Raw genomic sequence first — 17,419 nt, 5'->3', positions numbered from 1 at the left:
ATAAGACACCGAGGTCTCACGGAGTATACAGTGGTGTTTGTTTCTTTGCCAACCACAGCTTCTCTTCCCTGAGCTGTCCTCCACAAAGGAGATTTGCAGTGTCCACGTGCAGAACATTTCCCAAAGAGTCCCCCAACCTGCTGCCCTCTGCCCATCAAACCCAATCACTCAAAAAGGCCACGGAGCTGAGTTTTCTAACCCTTATTGTTGCTTCTATAACTTTCTGCCTAAGGGGTTGCTTTGCAGTGCAATGCGCTGATACAACCTTGCCTACTGTGGGGTCACTCCGCTAAAGGTCCTAAATTCACTCCTAGAGAGTGTCTTCATGGTTCATGTTATCCCTGAAGGAGGGAAATAGAGTCTGTCTTTCCTAGATCAGCCTTTGGGTCCTATAGATGGCAGCCCGTCTCAGAGGGGATGGGGAGGGTCACTTGCTTCACCCGAGTACCATGGCCACAAACTGCATTTCTTCCTTGTGTAACAGTGTGGCCCTGCTTACCAGCACTCAGTAGGCGTCACAATAAGCATTTAAAGTCAGTGTGGGCTCACTGGTGTTCTATGGTAAGTCTACGCCTGTTTTCTTGTCATTTTGGCTACCTGAGTACTTGACTTGCAGCTTGACAGGAGGTCATTTGTGAAGGTCATGCTGGGCTGAAGGCCTGGGGCAGAAAGGATGAATCTTATTTAGTGTCCCTTCATCAGGATTCCTTAAATGAAAGGCAGGATGAATTATGGGAAAAGATCCAGCTTTCCAGCTTGTCAGAGAAGTGAGAAGTTTGTAAAGAAAGGACAACTCCTCTTTCCCCCTGTTTCTTCTCCTCTCCTCCCTGCCTTCCTGGGAACAAGTGCCTGTTCACTAGGAGTCACGCAGAAACTGAAGTTTGTAATGACATTTACGAGGGATGGGTAGTTCGTCCTTCCTGTATTGCCCCAGGGACCACCTGGGGTGGGCTTTGGTGTTAGACCTCAAAGATGAGATGGCACCTTGATGTGTGATCTTTGTGTGTGTGTGTGTGTGTGTGTGTGTGTGTGTGTGTGTTGTTGGTGGTGGTGTTAGCAACAATGGAAACTTAAAGTGTAGGAAGATTCCCTGCAGGAGGGAAAGTGAGACGGAGATGGACTTTAGCCAGGACAGGCTTGGGAAGACAGGCAAAGGCAGCGCTAAAGTGGATATGATAGGAGACATGGGATGATGTCTGTTAGGAAGCAGGAAGAGGCCCACATTGCTCTCATCTGGTTTGGGGTGAGCCTAGGTAGAACAGGAGCCTGACCCCACGGAAGCACAATGACTATAGTGTCACTGTTAACAAACTCCCTTACTTCCTGTCTTGCTTACCCATGTACCGTAGCATCCTTCTTTCACCCCCAGTTGGGGATGCTGAGCTAGGCAGCACCATCATCTTCTTATTCATGCCCTGTGATGGCCTCAGGACCTAGAGGTGTCTGGAGAGGGCAAACCACGCACCCCCCCCCACCACATGCTTTGCTCTTTGATGGTTTATGAATGGGCTTCCTTAACCAGCTGGGAAGGAGAACTCTGGGAAATAACAGGAATCACGTGTCAGCAAAGGATGCCTTCAGAGAAGAGTTAGAAAGGAATTGGGCATCTGGGCAAGGATGTTTCCTTCCCTTGTTGATGCTCTTGTACATTGAATGGAAGAGGGAACACAGTGTAGACATGAAGGAAATAGCTTAAAAAGCAAACAGAGACCCAATGGTTGGTTTGAAGGAAGGATGGATGGTGGAGGAGAAAGGACCAGGAGTTCAATGCCATTCTTGGCTACATAGTGAGACTGAGGTGCTGTCTTAAAACAACCGACTGCGGGGGCTGGAGAGATGGCCCAGAGATTAAGAGCACTGACTAATCTTGCAGAGGATCCGGGCTCAATTCCTAGTACCCACATGGCAGCCCTGACACCCTCACACAGACATATCTGCAGGCAAAACACTAATGCATATGAAAAAAACAAAAATAAAAATAAAACAAAAAACAAACAAAAAAAACCAACCCAACTAGTTCAGTCAAAAACAACCAAACCAAACGTCTGTGCCTAGCTGTTACTTCGGTCCCATCAAAAGGATCTGAACTCAAAATGGTGCTCTTGTTTTCATTTATGTCGGTTATGAGCATACTTCTCGTTTACATCCAGAAAGAATGTGTTCTGTAACAATAAGAGACTAAAAATAATGTATCTAGGAAGCACATTGTTTTTATTTTTAAAAACTGTATGTGTATGGGTGTTTTGCCTGCACGTGTGTCTGTGTACCATGTGTGTGTAGTGTCCACAGAGGCCAGAAGAGCGTATCGTCTCCGCTGGGACTGAAGTCACAGGTGATCATGAGTTTCCATGGAATTGAACCAGGGTCCTCTAGAATAGCGTAACTTAACTGCTGAGTCATATCTCCTCCTCCCCAAAGCATTTTTAACAAGTGATGAATAAGCGTCCCCCGTGAAGAACAGCTAATTACAAAGAGTCCGGGATGAAACTGGTCTCCGAGTTTTCCTTTTGCATTTCCAGGAAGTCGCAGACAAGAGAAATGCGCTGGGGCTCACGCACCTCATAAAAGGAGCCGGAAACCCTTTTGCCTGTCGCCACGGCACTTGACTCTCTGCTGCGCATACGTCGGGTGGGGTGGGCGGGGCGAAATTTTAGACGTCATCCCATCCTGTTCCTTCATCTCTTCAGGTGCGCAGGTAGAGTTCAGAAGTAGGACACAGGCATCAGGTGTGGGCTTTTTCTCTTCCCACGATGCTGAACTGCCAGTCTGATGTTTCAACCCGTTCCACCCCGGCTAAGATCAGATGAAGAAACTCACTTCCTGTTTCCTCCTGTCTCTGCAGCTATGGTCCCTCTGGATAGACTCAGACTTAGGGGTCGATGTGAATCGCGGCTCTTCAGCGGGTCTCAGGCTCGTCCCTGGCAATGACCTCTGTGCACATAGGTCCTTGGCAGGCTCCCTCCACTCCTCACACTCTGAGCTATCTGGGGCTCGCCCAGGGAGGCCTGCACTGGGGCAGAAGTTTCTGCCAGGAATGGGACTAATGTTGGCCACGGTGACAGGAAAGGGCTTAGTGGCTGCCTGGGGCGAAGCAGGCTGCACAGGCCCGCTCTCTCTCAGTGTCCCCAAGTGGGATGCCTGCAGGGCCGCTGGGCTGCCTTTTTGGTAGGAGGGCGTGGTCCTTTCCATGGTGGCACTGAAGTACAGTGTTGTGCTTGCCTGTCCTTCCTCCCCTTTCAGAGGCCCATCCGCATCCTTCCCCTGGGCTTCCAGGTCAGCCTCGGTCCCATCCTTGGGGTTGTCTACCTCCTGTGGAGCTGGTGGCTTCTGGGTGGTTGAGTTGTCCTCATGCTCGCTGGCAAAGGAGACAAAGCTCGAAGTTTCCAGTGACTCCATCTCTGCTTTTGGAGCACCTGCGAACTCAGAGCCTTTCTCCAAGGTCAAAGGGTCACAAGGAGAGGATGGGAGATCTTTCTGGGAAAACAGGGGCTTCCTCTGCAGATTACAGTGTTGACTCGACCCCAACACAAGGGAACAGGAGTAGCCACGGCTGTCACCTCCAAGGACTGCGTTGATCTTAGATACACTTCCTGTCTTGAGAGCAAGTTTCACCAACAGCCAGTGGTGGTGGCTAAAGAAGGAATACTCCCCAGATCTTCGATCCCCCAACTCCACCTCTGCCGTACTCTGCGCTGGGCTGGAGGCCTTATCTAGACGGGTTAGCTCATAGCTTTCCTCTTGGCACCAGCCTGAGCTCTCTGACCTCTCCCCTGCTGGAACCACAGCCCTGGGCGAAACCTCTGATTCAGCCTTGTCATTCTCTATGGGGCCACAGCATCTCCTCTGGAAGCTCTGCTGGATGTCTGCAGCTTTTGGGTGTAGCAAGGTATAATAAAGAACCAGCGAGACACTGCCTGGGAAGAAAACAGCACAAAGGAGAACATGAGGTGACATTCTGGGACACCCGATATCCCCCCGTGAGTGGCAGTCTCAGTGGCTACTTTGAGCAGCATAATTTTGACCTACAGTAGAGAGGCTCAGAACTGGATATTGTTCAGGAGGAGTTTTAAACAGGCCCCAGCATCTAACCCTATAAATGTGTCTGAACCTAAAAGAACGTACAGCCGTGGCTTCGTTCTGTTGAGCCTCTCAGCCTGGAGGGCGTCTGGCATTGACCCCTCAAGTTATGGGCCAATGTGTGTCTGCACGCGGGCACCAGAGGCAAAGTAGTAATCTCGTAACTTCCAGAATCCCACCACACCACCGGCACGGTGTGGACAGATGCCAAAGCCGGGGGAGGCAGGAGGTAAGAACGCGACCTCGAAAACAAGAGCCCGAAGCAGAGGTCAGTCCCGCTCCTCAAAAGCCCCTATCAAGGCATTTCCACGAACAACAACACTTCCTCTGTGCACAAACATCTTAATCACGCTGTTGTCAGTTTCGTTGATGTCGATCAGAAGTGTTGACTGCTGCAATAATCTCTTTGACAGAGCATTCCAGTAAGCCGCCCACGCTGCTTCCAGTTTCCTGTCACACTGGAGAAAGTGCCTGGGTTAAGGGTGCTCGTTAGAGTTTCAGGAGACCTGAGCTAAGTGTGAGGAGGAGGCTGAAGGCGCCGGGAGATGGCAGCGTGGCAGACCCGAGGAGGGAACCCAAAGGACGTTGCCCTTAGACCCTCAATGTCTCCGGGGACAAGGGCAGGGCACTGGTGTGCGGTAGGTTTGGAAGCGGGGACAAGGACCAGCATTCCTGTCCTCTCTGTATTGGACACAGCTGACGTGCTAGTTCCTATGCAATGCCGTGGATGCCTACCAAGCCCAAACACTCAGCGTTTGCAGTCAGTTCTACCAAGGCAGAGAAGAGCAGCAAACCAGCTGACCTTTGCTACCCTCCCTACGCGCCCCGGATGCTGGGTAGGCAGCAGGGTCTGCCGCAGCCAGAGGCACTGAGAGCGCTGATTTCCTGCTACCTGCTGGACTCTTGGCCAGGCTCAAGGCTAACACGCAGTAGGCACTAAATACATGTTTGTCCAGGGAAAGAAGGAAATGGGGAGCCGAGATTTGGGCAGGAACTATTTCAAGCCTGTATTCTTGGAACTATAACTCTTTGAGAAATATTTTATGTATATGTGTTTTGCCTGCATGTATGCCTGCCTGGTGCTCCAAAGAGGCCACCAAATGCCCTGAAACTAGAATCAGACCCTTATAAGACTCCACATGTGTAAACTCATGTTCTCTGGAAGAGGTGCCAGTGTTCTTTACTGCCGAGCCATCTTTCCAGCTTCTATAATTTTCTTCCTCCTTCCTCCCTTTCTTTTTCTTTCCTCTCTCTCTTTAAATCTCTTCTTCTTCTTCTTCTTCTTCTTCTTCTTCTTCTTCTTCTTCTTCTTCTTCTTCTTCTTCTTCTTCTTCTTCTTCTTCTTCTTCTTCTTCTCCTCCTCCTCCTCCTCCTCCTCCTCCTCCTCCTCCTCCTCCTCCTCCTCCTCCTCCTCCTCCTTTTCCTTCTCCTCCTTTGAGACACAGGATGTCTGTGTAGCCCTGCCTGTCCTGACATACTGTAGACCAGGCTGGTCTCGAACTCACAGAGATCCACCTTCCTCTGCCTCCCAAGTGCTGGGATTAAAGGCGTGCACCACCATCACCTGGCTTATAATTTTTCTTTTAAAAAATTACTTGTTTTCTTGGGACAAAGCCTTGATACATGGCCTTTGCTGGTCTCAAACTTATGTCAATCCTGCGTGAGCTAAATGTTAGGATTGCAGGCATGAAACATCATATATGGCTTATATAGTTAGCTCTTTTTTTTCCTCCTCCTTTCTTTCTTGAGACAGGGTTTCTCTGTGTAGCTTTGGCGGTCCTGGAACTCACTCCATAGATCAGGCTGGCTTTGAACTCACAGAGGTCCTCCTACCTCTGTCTCCTAAGTGATGGGATTAAAGGCATAAAGGCATGTACCACTGTCTGCCTACAGTTCATGTATAGTAGTGTTGGGCATTGAACTCAGGGCTTCTTGAATGCTAAATAGTCACTTTATCTGTGAGTGTTGCTTCTCTTTTTTTTTTATTTTTTATTTTTCTTATAAACAGGGGTTTTCTACTTAGCCCAGGCTTGCCTCAGATTCACTATGTACACCATGATGGCTTGGAGTTCACGTCAATGCTCTCTCTTCTGGCTGCCAAGCCCTGGATTTACTGAAATGAGCCATCACATCTGGCAATAACATAATTTGGTATGATTTTAAACACGTATCAGATATACTATTCTCTAACGCCTGGGTTTAAGGACTGACTCACACTTGCGTTGTTTCCGCTCTTTCTTTTGGCACACTCTTCCCTTTCCTATTGGGGATTCCCAGAGGGCCAAAGGAAAGCCAGAGGTGTGTCCAGCACCACCTGCTGGTGGGCAAAGGAAAAGCATTACACAGATCAGTCCCTTCTGCATGAGGGGCCAGTTTTACTCCCAGTCTATTGGGCTTACGGGAAGTGTTCATACCTCCTGTGAACTAGAAAATCCCAAATGAATGATTAAGCCTCTCAGCTGTGAGGACCGTCCCATCATATCCCAAGGGAGTCCCTCTTCACGGGGAGATGACTGGGCACAGGCCAAGAGCAATAGGCTGACTTGTCGGTGGCGGACTAACTCTCTTCTGGACACGGGTTCTCCTAGGCTTTCAACTGGCCACTCACACATGCAGCTTAGAGATCAGCATCTTCTACTCAATTAACGGGCAGCATTTTGGACAGATGTGGCTGCTCCCACCTTTGTTTGAGGCTCTTAGCAGTCCAGCCAGTTAGACAAAGCTAAGCTCCGAGTCTCAGGTTGTAGGCAGCAGCCTCCTTACCCACAGCCTGGGTCCCATCTTCTACTCACGGCTCTTAAACTGTTCCCTGTCTTTCCAGCTCATAAAAAAAAAAAAAAAAAAAAAAAGTTGTAGCCGGGCAGTGGTGGCACACCTTTAATCCCAGCACTCAAGGGGCAGAGGCAGGTGGAGCTCTGAGTTCTGAGTTCGAGGCCAGCCTGGTTTTGCATTTCAAGAAAGCCAGGGCTACACAGAGAAAACCATGTCTTGAGAAACCAACTAACTAACCAAAGAAACAAAACAACAGGTTTTGGTTGAGGAGACAGCTCAGTGGACTGAAGACTTGCTGCATAAGTGTGAATGCTGGGGAACCTACGTAAAAGCTGGGAAGGGATGGAGCAGCTGCCTGTAATCCCAGCACTTGGGAGGCAGAGACAGGGGAAGGCCCAGGGCAAGCTGGCTAGCTAGACTATGAGGAATCCGGGAGCCCTCGGTTCAGTGAGAGGCCACGACTCAATAAATGGTTAAGGAAGACATCTGGAATCAAATTCAGGACCTCACATGGGGCATCTGCACACACATCATGCGAACATGTGCACAAACATGCATCCATACCACACGTGCAAACCCATGAAAATAAATAGAAAGAATAAATATAAAATAAATAAAATACAAGTGTGTGTGTGTGTGGGGGGAGGAATCGTGGCTAAGAAGGCTCATTAAGTCTTACCAATCAGAAATCCAGACGAGACTCCCGCCACAGTCCATAGGCTGGTCCATGGTGCCCCCTGCAGAAAGTCAGTGGCCAATAGCAAGAGGATGGAGTTCTCCAGCAGCATGACCTGTGGGGTCAAGATAGCCACATGTCCTGCTATCTGAAGCTCCTCCCTTCTGTCCTTGGTACCTGCTAGGGTTCACAAACCAGGGTGCTGCCTCCAGGCAGGACTAAGGTCCCAATGGGAACATATCTACAAGGGGAGGTTTGCTGGCGTGGTTCATAATGACAGCCACAAAATCACAGACACAAAGGGGGTATGGTGAGAATGACAGGTGTTTGGTAAAGGGATTCTATCCATCCCACACTAAGACAGCTGACAGATGCTGGCACAGGTACTACCAGCTCAGCCACATCCTCAAAGCTGCCAGGAGGAGTTGCTGTGCATTTATAGCTAGAAAGCTCTGGCTTTTGGACACACCAGCCTCGAGGTCATTGCTAACATGTTTTAGGCTGTGTGTCTGCTGAGATGAGTAAGTCCCTCATGAGTGAAGCCACAATTTCCAGAGCTGTTCCACCTCTGAGAAAGGAGAAAGTGAGCCCAGGCATGCAGCTTCCAAAGGAGGTGGACTAGCAAGGCTGCCCAAAGCGACCTCCAAAACAAGAATTCTCAGGCCTCATGGGGACGGGACTGGGAATCTCCACTTTGGAAAAGGTCCTCAAGTGCATCTGTTAACAAAGTCTGTTGAGTTGGCTGCACCTGATGAGATGGCAACAGTTGGAGGTCAGCCTATTGTCAAAGTGTGTAATCACTGTAATTTCTCCTTATGCTAGGCTATTCCTGTGTGTGTGTGTGTGTGTATCCACAGCACACACACAGTGCACAGGCATGTGGAAGGCAGAGGAGGAGCTGCAGTGTCTTCCATCATCACTCTACTTTTTTGCCTGAGACGGGGTCTTCCACAAAACCGGAAGCTTGACATTTTGGCAAGGTTGTCTAGTAAGGTCTTGGGGTTTGCCTGTATCTCCTCCCCCGTACTCCCCACCCCCCCACTGCCAAGTGCTGAGGTCACAGGCATTTGGTTGCTGGGGATTTGAACTCAGGTCTGTATGCATGCACAGTAAGTACTCTTACCCACAGAGCCGATTCCAGCCCCTGGTATTCCTTCTTTAATAGACGGACAGGCACACACCTGCGTAAGTGCACCTTCCCCCACCTAACAAGGTAATGTAAAAACCAGGCTTAAAGAAAACCTCCATTGCCACTTGCCAAGTAGAAGCTGGCCATCCTGCTCCTGGAAGGGCTGTCCCAGAAGTTGATATAGCAGAGGATGTACACGGCCCCCACCAGCAGGTTGAAGAGCCTCCAGTGGCAGGTGCTCTCCACAATGTCGCTCTGCTGGGCTACGAGCCAGAAGGACATCACCAGCCAGTGAGCACCTGGAGAGGGGGAGGGGTGGAAGTCCACGTTCAGTGGGGAGATGGGAAGGGGGTGAGGCTGAACTTGAGCATCCCACAGGAGATCCTCCAAAGCCAGAAGAGAACTGAGGGGGCACAGGCAAGCTACTCATTCTACCTTTGCGTGTCGGTCTCTCTGAGCCTCCCAGGAGGCATTTGACCTAGTTTGGAGTTGAGGAAACAGACTGGATTCAGTGACATGCATCAGGCCTTACCTATGGATCCCCCTTTGCTTCCCGAAAGCATTTAAAGATGCAGTTATAAAGCCCTCTACTCTCTTTACACTGTTGCTCTACAAACCCAACCCTCCAGACCCAAAGAGAACTCCATGTGGACCAGTTACAAGTTTTCTTCTTATATTTTAAGATGAATAGCCTCATTCTGGAGCAGAGGCTGAATTTTAAAATGACGGATAAAATGTAGTTAATTTCTCCGTAGGAACACAACTTTTTTTTTCTTTTCCAAAAAAATGTTCTTTTCTGCCAATAACTGTATTAAATGTTTGCTCTGGGTACATGGGCCAGCTATTTCTCAATGTTCTCGGTTCTCTTAAAACAAGAGTACACTGTTCCCTCTTGCAGAGTGTATTCACTGATGACCAGAGGACACTGCTGTCCTTGGCAAGGACACACAGGCCCCATTCAGGAGTCTGAAGGGCTAGACAGACTCTTGGTCATCACATTCATATCTGTGCTGCTGGCGAAGAGAAGGCTGGGGTTCAGTGGGGACTTCCTGTTTTAGACAAAGTGTCCAAAAAAAAAAAAAACCAGAGGAAACAGGGTGCTTATGGAGGTTCTAAGAAGCAGCTTATATACTACACAGTTTTGCACAGGGTCAGGTGGAACCTGGACCTCCTGTGTGAGCAACAACATTCTATAGGATGGTCTACCATAGTCTCCTGAGAACTGGGTTTCCAGGTTTCCAGCTTTAGCTGGAACTTTTGAGCCTGGGATTTGTAACCAAGGAGTCAGCGTGCACCACCACCTCTTGCATTGGAGGCACACTCTTGGGAGCTAGGGTCTGGACCTCTGTGTTCATGGGTCTGCACTACCAAGGATGGTTTGACTGGCAGGGCATAGCAGAAGCCATGCTGTGGGTGTTCTAGGTTGAAGAGGACTGAATGTCTACAATTCCTGTCTTTTGTAGTTGCCAGTACCAAGGGTGAGCCCAGGTTACTTTGCTGAAGAGAGAGGCCACATCTGTGCCTCCAATCTGCCGAGGTCCCCTAGGAACACAGAGGCCTGCTTTTCTGCTTCCCTAAGGTCCTCTGCTGAGCCCAGTAGTCACAGATCTAGGACAGAGGACCGTGAACCATTACTGTAAAGGCTTTAATGAATAGAACAGAAGGCCCACTTACCTCCAACCACTAAAACCCAAACACGGTAAACCCTGCAGAACAGAACCAAGCTCAGCACACGGGCTCCCAACATGCCCATCCTCCAGAAGTGCTGGCACAAGAGGGCAGCCCATAGCATCGTGCGGTGGCCTGGCTTCATGACACCCAAGAAATGGCTGTATGACACAAGGGCCCAGGACAGTGATGACCAGGAAAGTAAGGCGCTGATCCCTGGAGGATTGAACAGAAAGAGATCCCTAGAGACTCTGAAGCACACGTGCAGATGCCCTCGGTCATCCCAACAATAAATTCCTTGTAAAAAACTAGCCTGATGGTGATGCACTATTGACCATATGCAATATAACGATGTACCATTAGGTGGGTAACCTAATAATGCTATACAAACATGTCTTTACACGGAAGCAAGAAGAGGCAGAAAATGGCTTCACTGCTCAGTGGCCTAGATGCTCTTCTTCTTGATGTCCTTTTAAAATGTCCCTGTCAGGGGGCTGGAGAGATGGCTTAGCGGTTAAGAGCATTGCCTGCTCTTCCAAAGGTCCTGAGTTCAATTCCCAGCAACCACATGGTGGCTCACAACCATCTGTAATGAGGTCTGGTGCCCTCTTCTGGCCTTCAGGCATACACACAGAAAGAATAGTCTATACATAATAAATAAATAAATATTAAAAAAAAGTCCGTCCCTGGGCTTCTAAGGCCTCCAGCCTAAACTATGATTTAAAGGATGTGGATCCTACAGGATGCATACAGACATGGTTCATGACAAGTATTTGCCACACATAAAGGGGTTTTGATGAATGGTGGAATGAGCAGCCACATCAGAGTGTTCAGATCTTCTGTTTTAAGTTTGGGTACTTAAATAGAAGAGAGAGGAAGGGGGGGGAGGAAGAAGTAACGAGGTGCTCTGGCTGGATGAAAGCTGGGAACACATCTGTAGGAGATGAGCAGATGTGGGGTGTCAGGTGTCAGCTACTAACAGGGTAGCCCCAGGAGAGACGAACATGTAGACTCCCCGAGGAGCAGACTCCCCACGGGAGTTTTCAAGGTTATCTCCTCTCTGCACAACTTTGTCTTAAGGATTGACTTTAGATGCTTTACCCCAAGAAACCAGCTCTCTGTGACCTCATGACCCCGAGCAAAAGCCATCTGTAACCATCATTTGTGTTAGTCATTGTGGGGTTTCCCTGCTCTCCCAAACAGGAGAAATCCTAGAGGGGACACGGGGTCCTACAAGGTCAGGCGCATGTTCCCGTCATCTGGGAAGCAGTGGGTGTGAGTCGTGGTGAAAGGTACCCACCTGGAACAACATCTGTGAAGTCAGAGGCTAGGAACACATACACCTGGAGCAGCAGGTGAGGCCCTGTCTGGAGCAGAGCCTCCAGGAGCCGGAGCGCCGACAGGTCAGCCTCCTGCAGGTGCAGCTGTCCTAAGCAGGAAGCCTCCCTTCCCTTCCACAGAGCGGCTGCCACAGAGTCCCAGTGCCTACAGAGAGCAAAGACATCATGACATAGACCATGAAGCCAGCCGTGCGGGCTGCCACAGACACCAACCTTTCACACGGACATATGAGGCGTTCTCAGAAGTGCCCGACTGATGCCTCTTAGGGCCTCCAAGTTAGGCGGTTGCTGAGCTCTGAGTTCAAGCTGCCTATTTCAGTTCATGTGCTCAGCAGGGCGTCACTGTAGGTGACTATCCCCAAGGTTAGAAGGGCTAAGGATAGGTGGGTAGGCTGAAGTTACTGCCAGGTTAAAGAGCCAAGACGGGGTCTGGTGAGGCCTGTAGAAAATCTTGGTCAATGTCTTCACCTCAGGTCTTCCAGGAGGGCTAAGGACCCCTTCAATAGAGATCTGCTGCAAGGCACTGTGGGTAATCACCCCTTTGGAGCATAGTGATGACGGAGCGCTCATCTTCCTCCAAGGAGTGTAGAGCTCTCAGTGCCTGAGACAGGAATGCTGTAAAAGCAGCTGGGGTCCTCACTGGAGGCTGGCAAGAGAGGTGGGGCAAGATGGGGAAGCTAAGGACTGATAGGATCCTATTTAACTATATCAGAATTCAGTTTGGCCCATGGACGTTGGCTTTTTCTCTGGAAAACTGATTGGAAGAGGTATGTATGCTGTGTTTGAGATATGGGATAAATCTGTACATTTGTAGGCATGTTTGTAAATGAGTGCATCTATGTATAAATGTATGTGCACACATGAATGTTCAGTGTACAAGCATATGCCTGCATACAGCATGTGCAAACACACACAGTACATATGCACACATAGACATGTGTACATATGTCCACACATGTAAAGTGTACATGAACACAGAACATACATACAGTGCGTATCACACATGAATGTCCACATGTATCTCATAAATACATGTATATGTGTGTATATGTGTGCATATGTAGGTGTGTGCACAACAGCTATGGAAGCTGATACAGCACTCAAGCAGGAATGACCAAAGGTTTGGTGTTGGAAATGGAAGCAAAGGAGCAAATGCAGGGAATGTTGGAGCATGCAGAGGGGGACTTGGTGGAGCAGGATTGAGAGGGGCTTACCGGTAACTCTAAGACACCTACAAGTTCAAACTCTTGGAACTGGTGACATTAACATGCACAGAAAGGAGCCTGCTAGCAGCTGCTTGATTGACAGGGGTAAACAGAAGGATTTGGGGATTTTCGTTGCAAGTTAAGACTCATGGACAGAGGCAATGGGCATGGTCGAACGGACAGGAAGTGGCTAGAGGAGGTGGTGTGCAGATATTGGGGACCCAAAGCAGAACCTTAGCAACTGGTCACCTTGAGGATGGAAAGGTCACCGAAAAGAGTAGCAACAAGTTTGAAAAAGCACGGAACATTCTCAAAGTCAAGGGCAGACGTAAGACAGAGTCACATGACACACAATAGCCTGCTGGGGTGTCTCAAAAGTCCGCAGGATTGGGCCGAGCAGGGCTGCAGCGTCACGCCAGTTTAGGCACGACTGGGCGACCTTCCTAGTGTGCAGCGGGAATCAAGACTTAGAAAGAAGCGAGAGCACATCCTTGCCTGTGTCTCCGCAAACATTCAGTAGGCACTCTGTGCTGATAGGGTCCCCTTGTGAAAGGGCCACCGCCCCACAGCCCGGATAACCAGAGCAGCTGCCCTGGGGTGACCTGGTCTTGAGGGCCTACCAGGGATAGGGTCTACTCTCGCTTACTAACATCCTCCCTGGGTCTAAGCTGTGCGGCAAGGGGGCAGAATGCCACTGCCTACGGCGTGGATAGCAGTACCCAATGGCTCCCCCTGCGAGTTGAACCTCTGAGGTCACCTAGGAAAGCCAGCAAAGCAGCTTGCTAAGGTTCTGAAGATGACAAGCCAACATTCCCACCTCCCGGCCCAAGGTTCGAGGCTGACTTTGAAACGACTTCATCCCTGGTGTGGAGGGTCCAGGGAAGATGTTTAGGACAAATAAGTTTTCTTTTCCATCTTTTGAGTCCTGCTGAGAATTGATTTCCTCTGAGTGTCTGCGACCATTGTTCCTGACACAGACTAATGTTAGGAGAAGCATGTACTAAAACCACACACCATAGTTTTCCTTTCCTTCCCAGATCATCTCCCCACGGGATGGGCTAGTTTCCCCTTCCTGCCTGCTCTCCAGTACCCACCAAAGGGTTTTAGTTCAGCAAACCCCCCTCCCCCATGTGGTGCTAGGGATGGCACCCAGGGGCCCTGTGCTGGCTGAATCGGTGTTCTCCCGTTGAGTCACACCCTCAACCCCTCCAACTGGAAGTTTTATTAGGCTTTGACTACAGAAGGAATAAGGCAAATGAAAGATGTTCTTTAGAGAAGTGAGTTGTGAGTTTTAGTTGTGCAAAGCACACACACACACACACACACACACACACACTGCTTAGAACAAGGAAGAAAATGTATCGGCTGAGTGCCTGGCATCTAGGTCCTCGCTAGGGAGGTGAAGGTGGTCCGTGAGCGCCTCCTGGAGAGGACAGCACAGCGGCGGATGCGAAGCCGAGCTGGGCGTAGGGCGTATGAGACATCAGTGGGACCAGACAGAGGCTTTGGAATGGGGCCCGTGGCCGGGGACAGCAAAACAGCAGAGAGGGCTTTGCCAGGCTGGGGTCAGGCAGAGAGATGGAGGAATTCGGGCTGAGACTAGGGGGCAGCTGCTGGGGGAGTTCCCTAGGGAGTTGGGACGAGATGGGGGCAGTGGGAGCTTTTTCTGAGGTCCTGAAAAGCACCCTGACTTCTCTTCTGGATGCTGTGTCTCAGTTCCCCCGCCCCTATCCTGGGTTTGTGGAGGCTTGTGCCAACTGTTCCTGGTGCCGTCTCTCTAAGGCCTGACTCCCTCCTTCGCTCCAGGCCCTTCCCTTGGCCTTGATGGTACGCCAGTGCTTTCAGCCATTCCCAAGCTAGTCTCAGACACTGGACTTAATTACATGTGTCTGCAATCCAGCAAGGCACACGCACGTCACTCCATGTGAGCCATATTGCCGAGGGCCCAAGACTCCTAGTTGCATTAAAAACAACATGTACCATAAGCAGAACCTTGGACGTGCAATTACTTTTACCTGACAGGTCTTTGGAGTTAAGTTTCTCGGCTCTTAATAACACCGACTTCCATCACAACTAGAAAGGTCTATCCTGGGCTCATAGACACTTCCACCACAACTAGAATGGTCTATCCTGGGCTCACAGCTTGGGGAATAAATGATTCTTCTGCCCGTGGTAATGTTTTTGGTGGTGATAGAGCTGAGACTGTCAACAGTGAAAGGTTGGAGTATAGCTGTGCTTCGTATGCTTATTTAGTGTGTGTGTCTGTATGTGTGTGTGCACACATGCGTGCAATGACACACATGTGGCAGTCAGAGGGCAACTTTTGGAATTTGACTCTTTCTTCCGAGTGGGTCCCTGAGATTGAATTCAGGTAGTCAGTCTTGGAGGCAAGTACCTTACCTGTGTTTGAACACCGAATCTGCACCTATCCATGTCAAGCTGGTCTTATATGCCACTAAAGTTTGTCTTAACTTTCTCTTTGCTGTAGAAAAATTGCTCTGCCAAGACGCACGCTGAGGAGGGGCATATTAGGTAGTCTCACATCCTCCTGGGATGCGTTTCTAAGTAGACATGCGGGCTGTTTAAACAAGGTGAAGGAGACACAAGCACACACAGCATCAGAGTGTAAACAAAATGTTCAGATGGAGAAATGACTGCCCTTGTGTAAAATGAGTTGTCACTAAGGTCAGGTTCTCCTGAACAGTTAGTAGACTTAACATTAAAGATTGTGTTGTTTGGAATTAAAACCAGAATCCATTTGCGTCTTCTCTAAGGGGGTTTTACCTCAAGGGATTTTGTTGAATCGATTTCTCTGTGGTTAGTTCATTCCTCTGCATTTCATTATGGAGTCAGTTAACGAGCGGGGCTTCATTTTCTAAAGTTTGGGATTGTGCAAAACACAGTTGTTCTGGCTCCCCCTACAGGTGCCTTTGCCAAACTGCAACGAAAACCAAACCAAACCAAACCTGATCTACATGGCTTATCTCCTGTTTTGTTTTTGAGCAGCTGTATCAGAGCCAGAGATTCCCCACTTTGAACTTTCAGCGCCTTCTGCTGAGAAGTTAGCTGGCCTCATCTGTAATCTCTGGGATACTGTGGAGGGGGCGTCCCTGATGCTTAAAGAGTAGCCTGTGTTCTCTATTCCCGAGTCATCTCTCCACCTCCTATATCATCACCATTACTATTATTATTATTACTTTGAGATAGGGTCTCACTATGTAGCCCAGGCTGGCCTCTACCTCAGAGATCCGACTGGCTTTTCGTCGTTAAGCCTGGGCTTACAAGCTTGTGTCGCCACACCAGGCTCTATGCATGCCTTTGTAATCACCTGAATGGCTTTTGTAAATTAGCTTTCCGTGGCCGTCATTTCTGGCAGTTTTCGATTTGCACTCATCTTTTCGTTTACCCAAGCGAATTTTAAAGTATGGACCGGAAACCATGCCGTCACTTAGTGGTGGTGCTGGGGGAGTTCACTGTCACACGCCACAGATCTGGACCGCCTCTGACCTCTGACCTCTGGCCTCACCTCTCTGAAGGTTTATAAGGGTCCCCAGGGTCACTACAGAGCCCCAAAAGGCAGATCTACCGAAGAATAGTTAATGTGCCTTTCTTAAGACCACTCTGAGTTCTGTTTCTGAGCTATCAAATTCTTGTCCCTGTTGAAGCCACACACTTGTTTGATAAGTTATTCATTGTTTTTGAGATCTCACCCCTCACTAGCGACAGCTCTGCTGTTTCAGGAGAACACAGAGCTCAGACAGGAAGGCCCAGCTTGGGAGAAACCACTGTGGCACATGCGTGTTCTGGATGCCTCTATATGACAAGGGTCTGCTGGGGAGGAACACAGAGAGGAGGCAGTCACTGGATGTCTTTCTAGAAGCCCCTTCTCCTCTGACCCCAGTTCAGCCTGGATGCAGGCAGATGGCACAAACTCCCAGGCAGAGAGCAGCACTTGGCAGCAGTTCCTTGGATGCTCTTGAGCTTCAGGATCCCCCTGTCGGGTCCCTGGTCTCTTCCCCTCTTATAAACGTCCCTCAACTCTATTGGGTTATGAGGCAGATGAGAGCGGAAACGCGCTGGGTCTGAAAACGCACAACTTCCCATCTCCTCTGGAGATGCCTGCGGGCACAGGGGAGCCAGATCCATGCCTGGTAGCCTTTCGTACAAAGAAAAGAAAAAAAAAAAAAAGAAAAACCCTGGCCCTTTCTCCCAGGTCACTTCTTCTTGCCACAAAAGCATAAAGCAATCAGGAACAAGACAAGGATGTCCACTCTCTCCATACCTCTTCAATATAGTGCTTGAAGTTCTAGCAATAGCAATAAGACAACATAAGGGGATCAAGGAGATTCGTATTGGAAAGGAAGAAGTTAAGCTTTTGTTATTTGCAGATGACATGATAGTATACATAAGCGACCCCAAAAATTCTACCAAAGAACTCCTACAGCTGATAAACACCTTTAGTAGCGTGGCTGGATACAAGATCAACTCCAAAAAATCAGTTGCCTTCCTATACACTAAGGATAAGGAAACAGAGAGGGAAATCACAGAAGCA

At 49.3% G+C, this 17,419-nt stretch overlaps 1 protein-coding gene across 1 annotated transcript in view; it reads right to left on the bottom strand.

The window, feature by feature from the left end:
* Positions 1–1,584: 1,584 nt before the first annotated feature.
* Xkr5 (XK related 5) overlaps positions 1,585–17,419 on the bottom strand; it is a 23,399-nt gene continuing 7,564 nt past the window's right edge. The window contains exons 3-7 of the mRNA XM_050136518.1: positions 11,623–11,807; positions 10,329–10,538; positions 8,784–8,953; positions 7,529–7,640; positions 1,585–3,914 (exon numbers count right to left, since the gene is read on the bottom strand). Coding sequence (XP_049992475.1) covers positions 2,800–3,914; positions 7,529–7,640; positions 8,784–8,953; positions 10,329–10,538; positions 11,623–11,807 — 1,792 coding nt within the window. The 3' untranslated portion in view covers positions 1,585–2,799. The remainder of the gene's footprint in view (positions 3,915–7,528; positions 7,641–8,783; positions 8,954–10,328; positions 10,539–11,622; positions 11,808–17,419) is intronic.

The sequence above is a fragment of the Alexandromys fortis genome, unplaced genomic scaffold, assembly GCF_014885135.2.
Source record: "Alexandromys fortis isolate MF-2015 unplaced genomic scaffold, M_Fortis_MF-2015_v1.1 scaffold_3, whole genome shotgun sequence".
NCBI lineage: Eukaryota > Metazoa > Chordata > Mammalia > Rodentia > Cricetidae > Alexandromys > Alexandromys fortis.
This window is presented reverse-complemented; position numbering and strand designations above follow the sequence as displayed.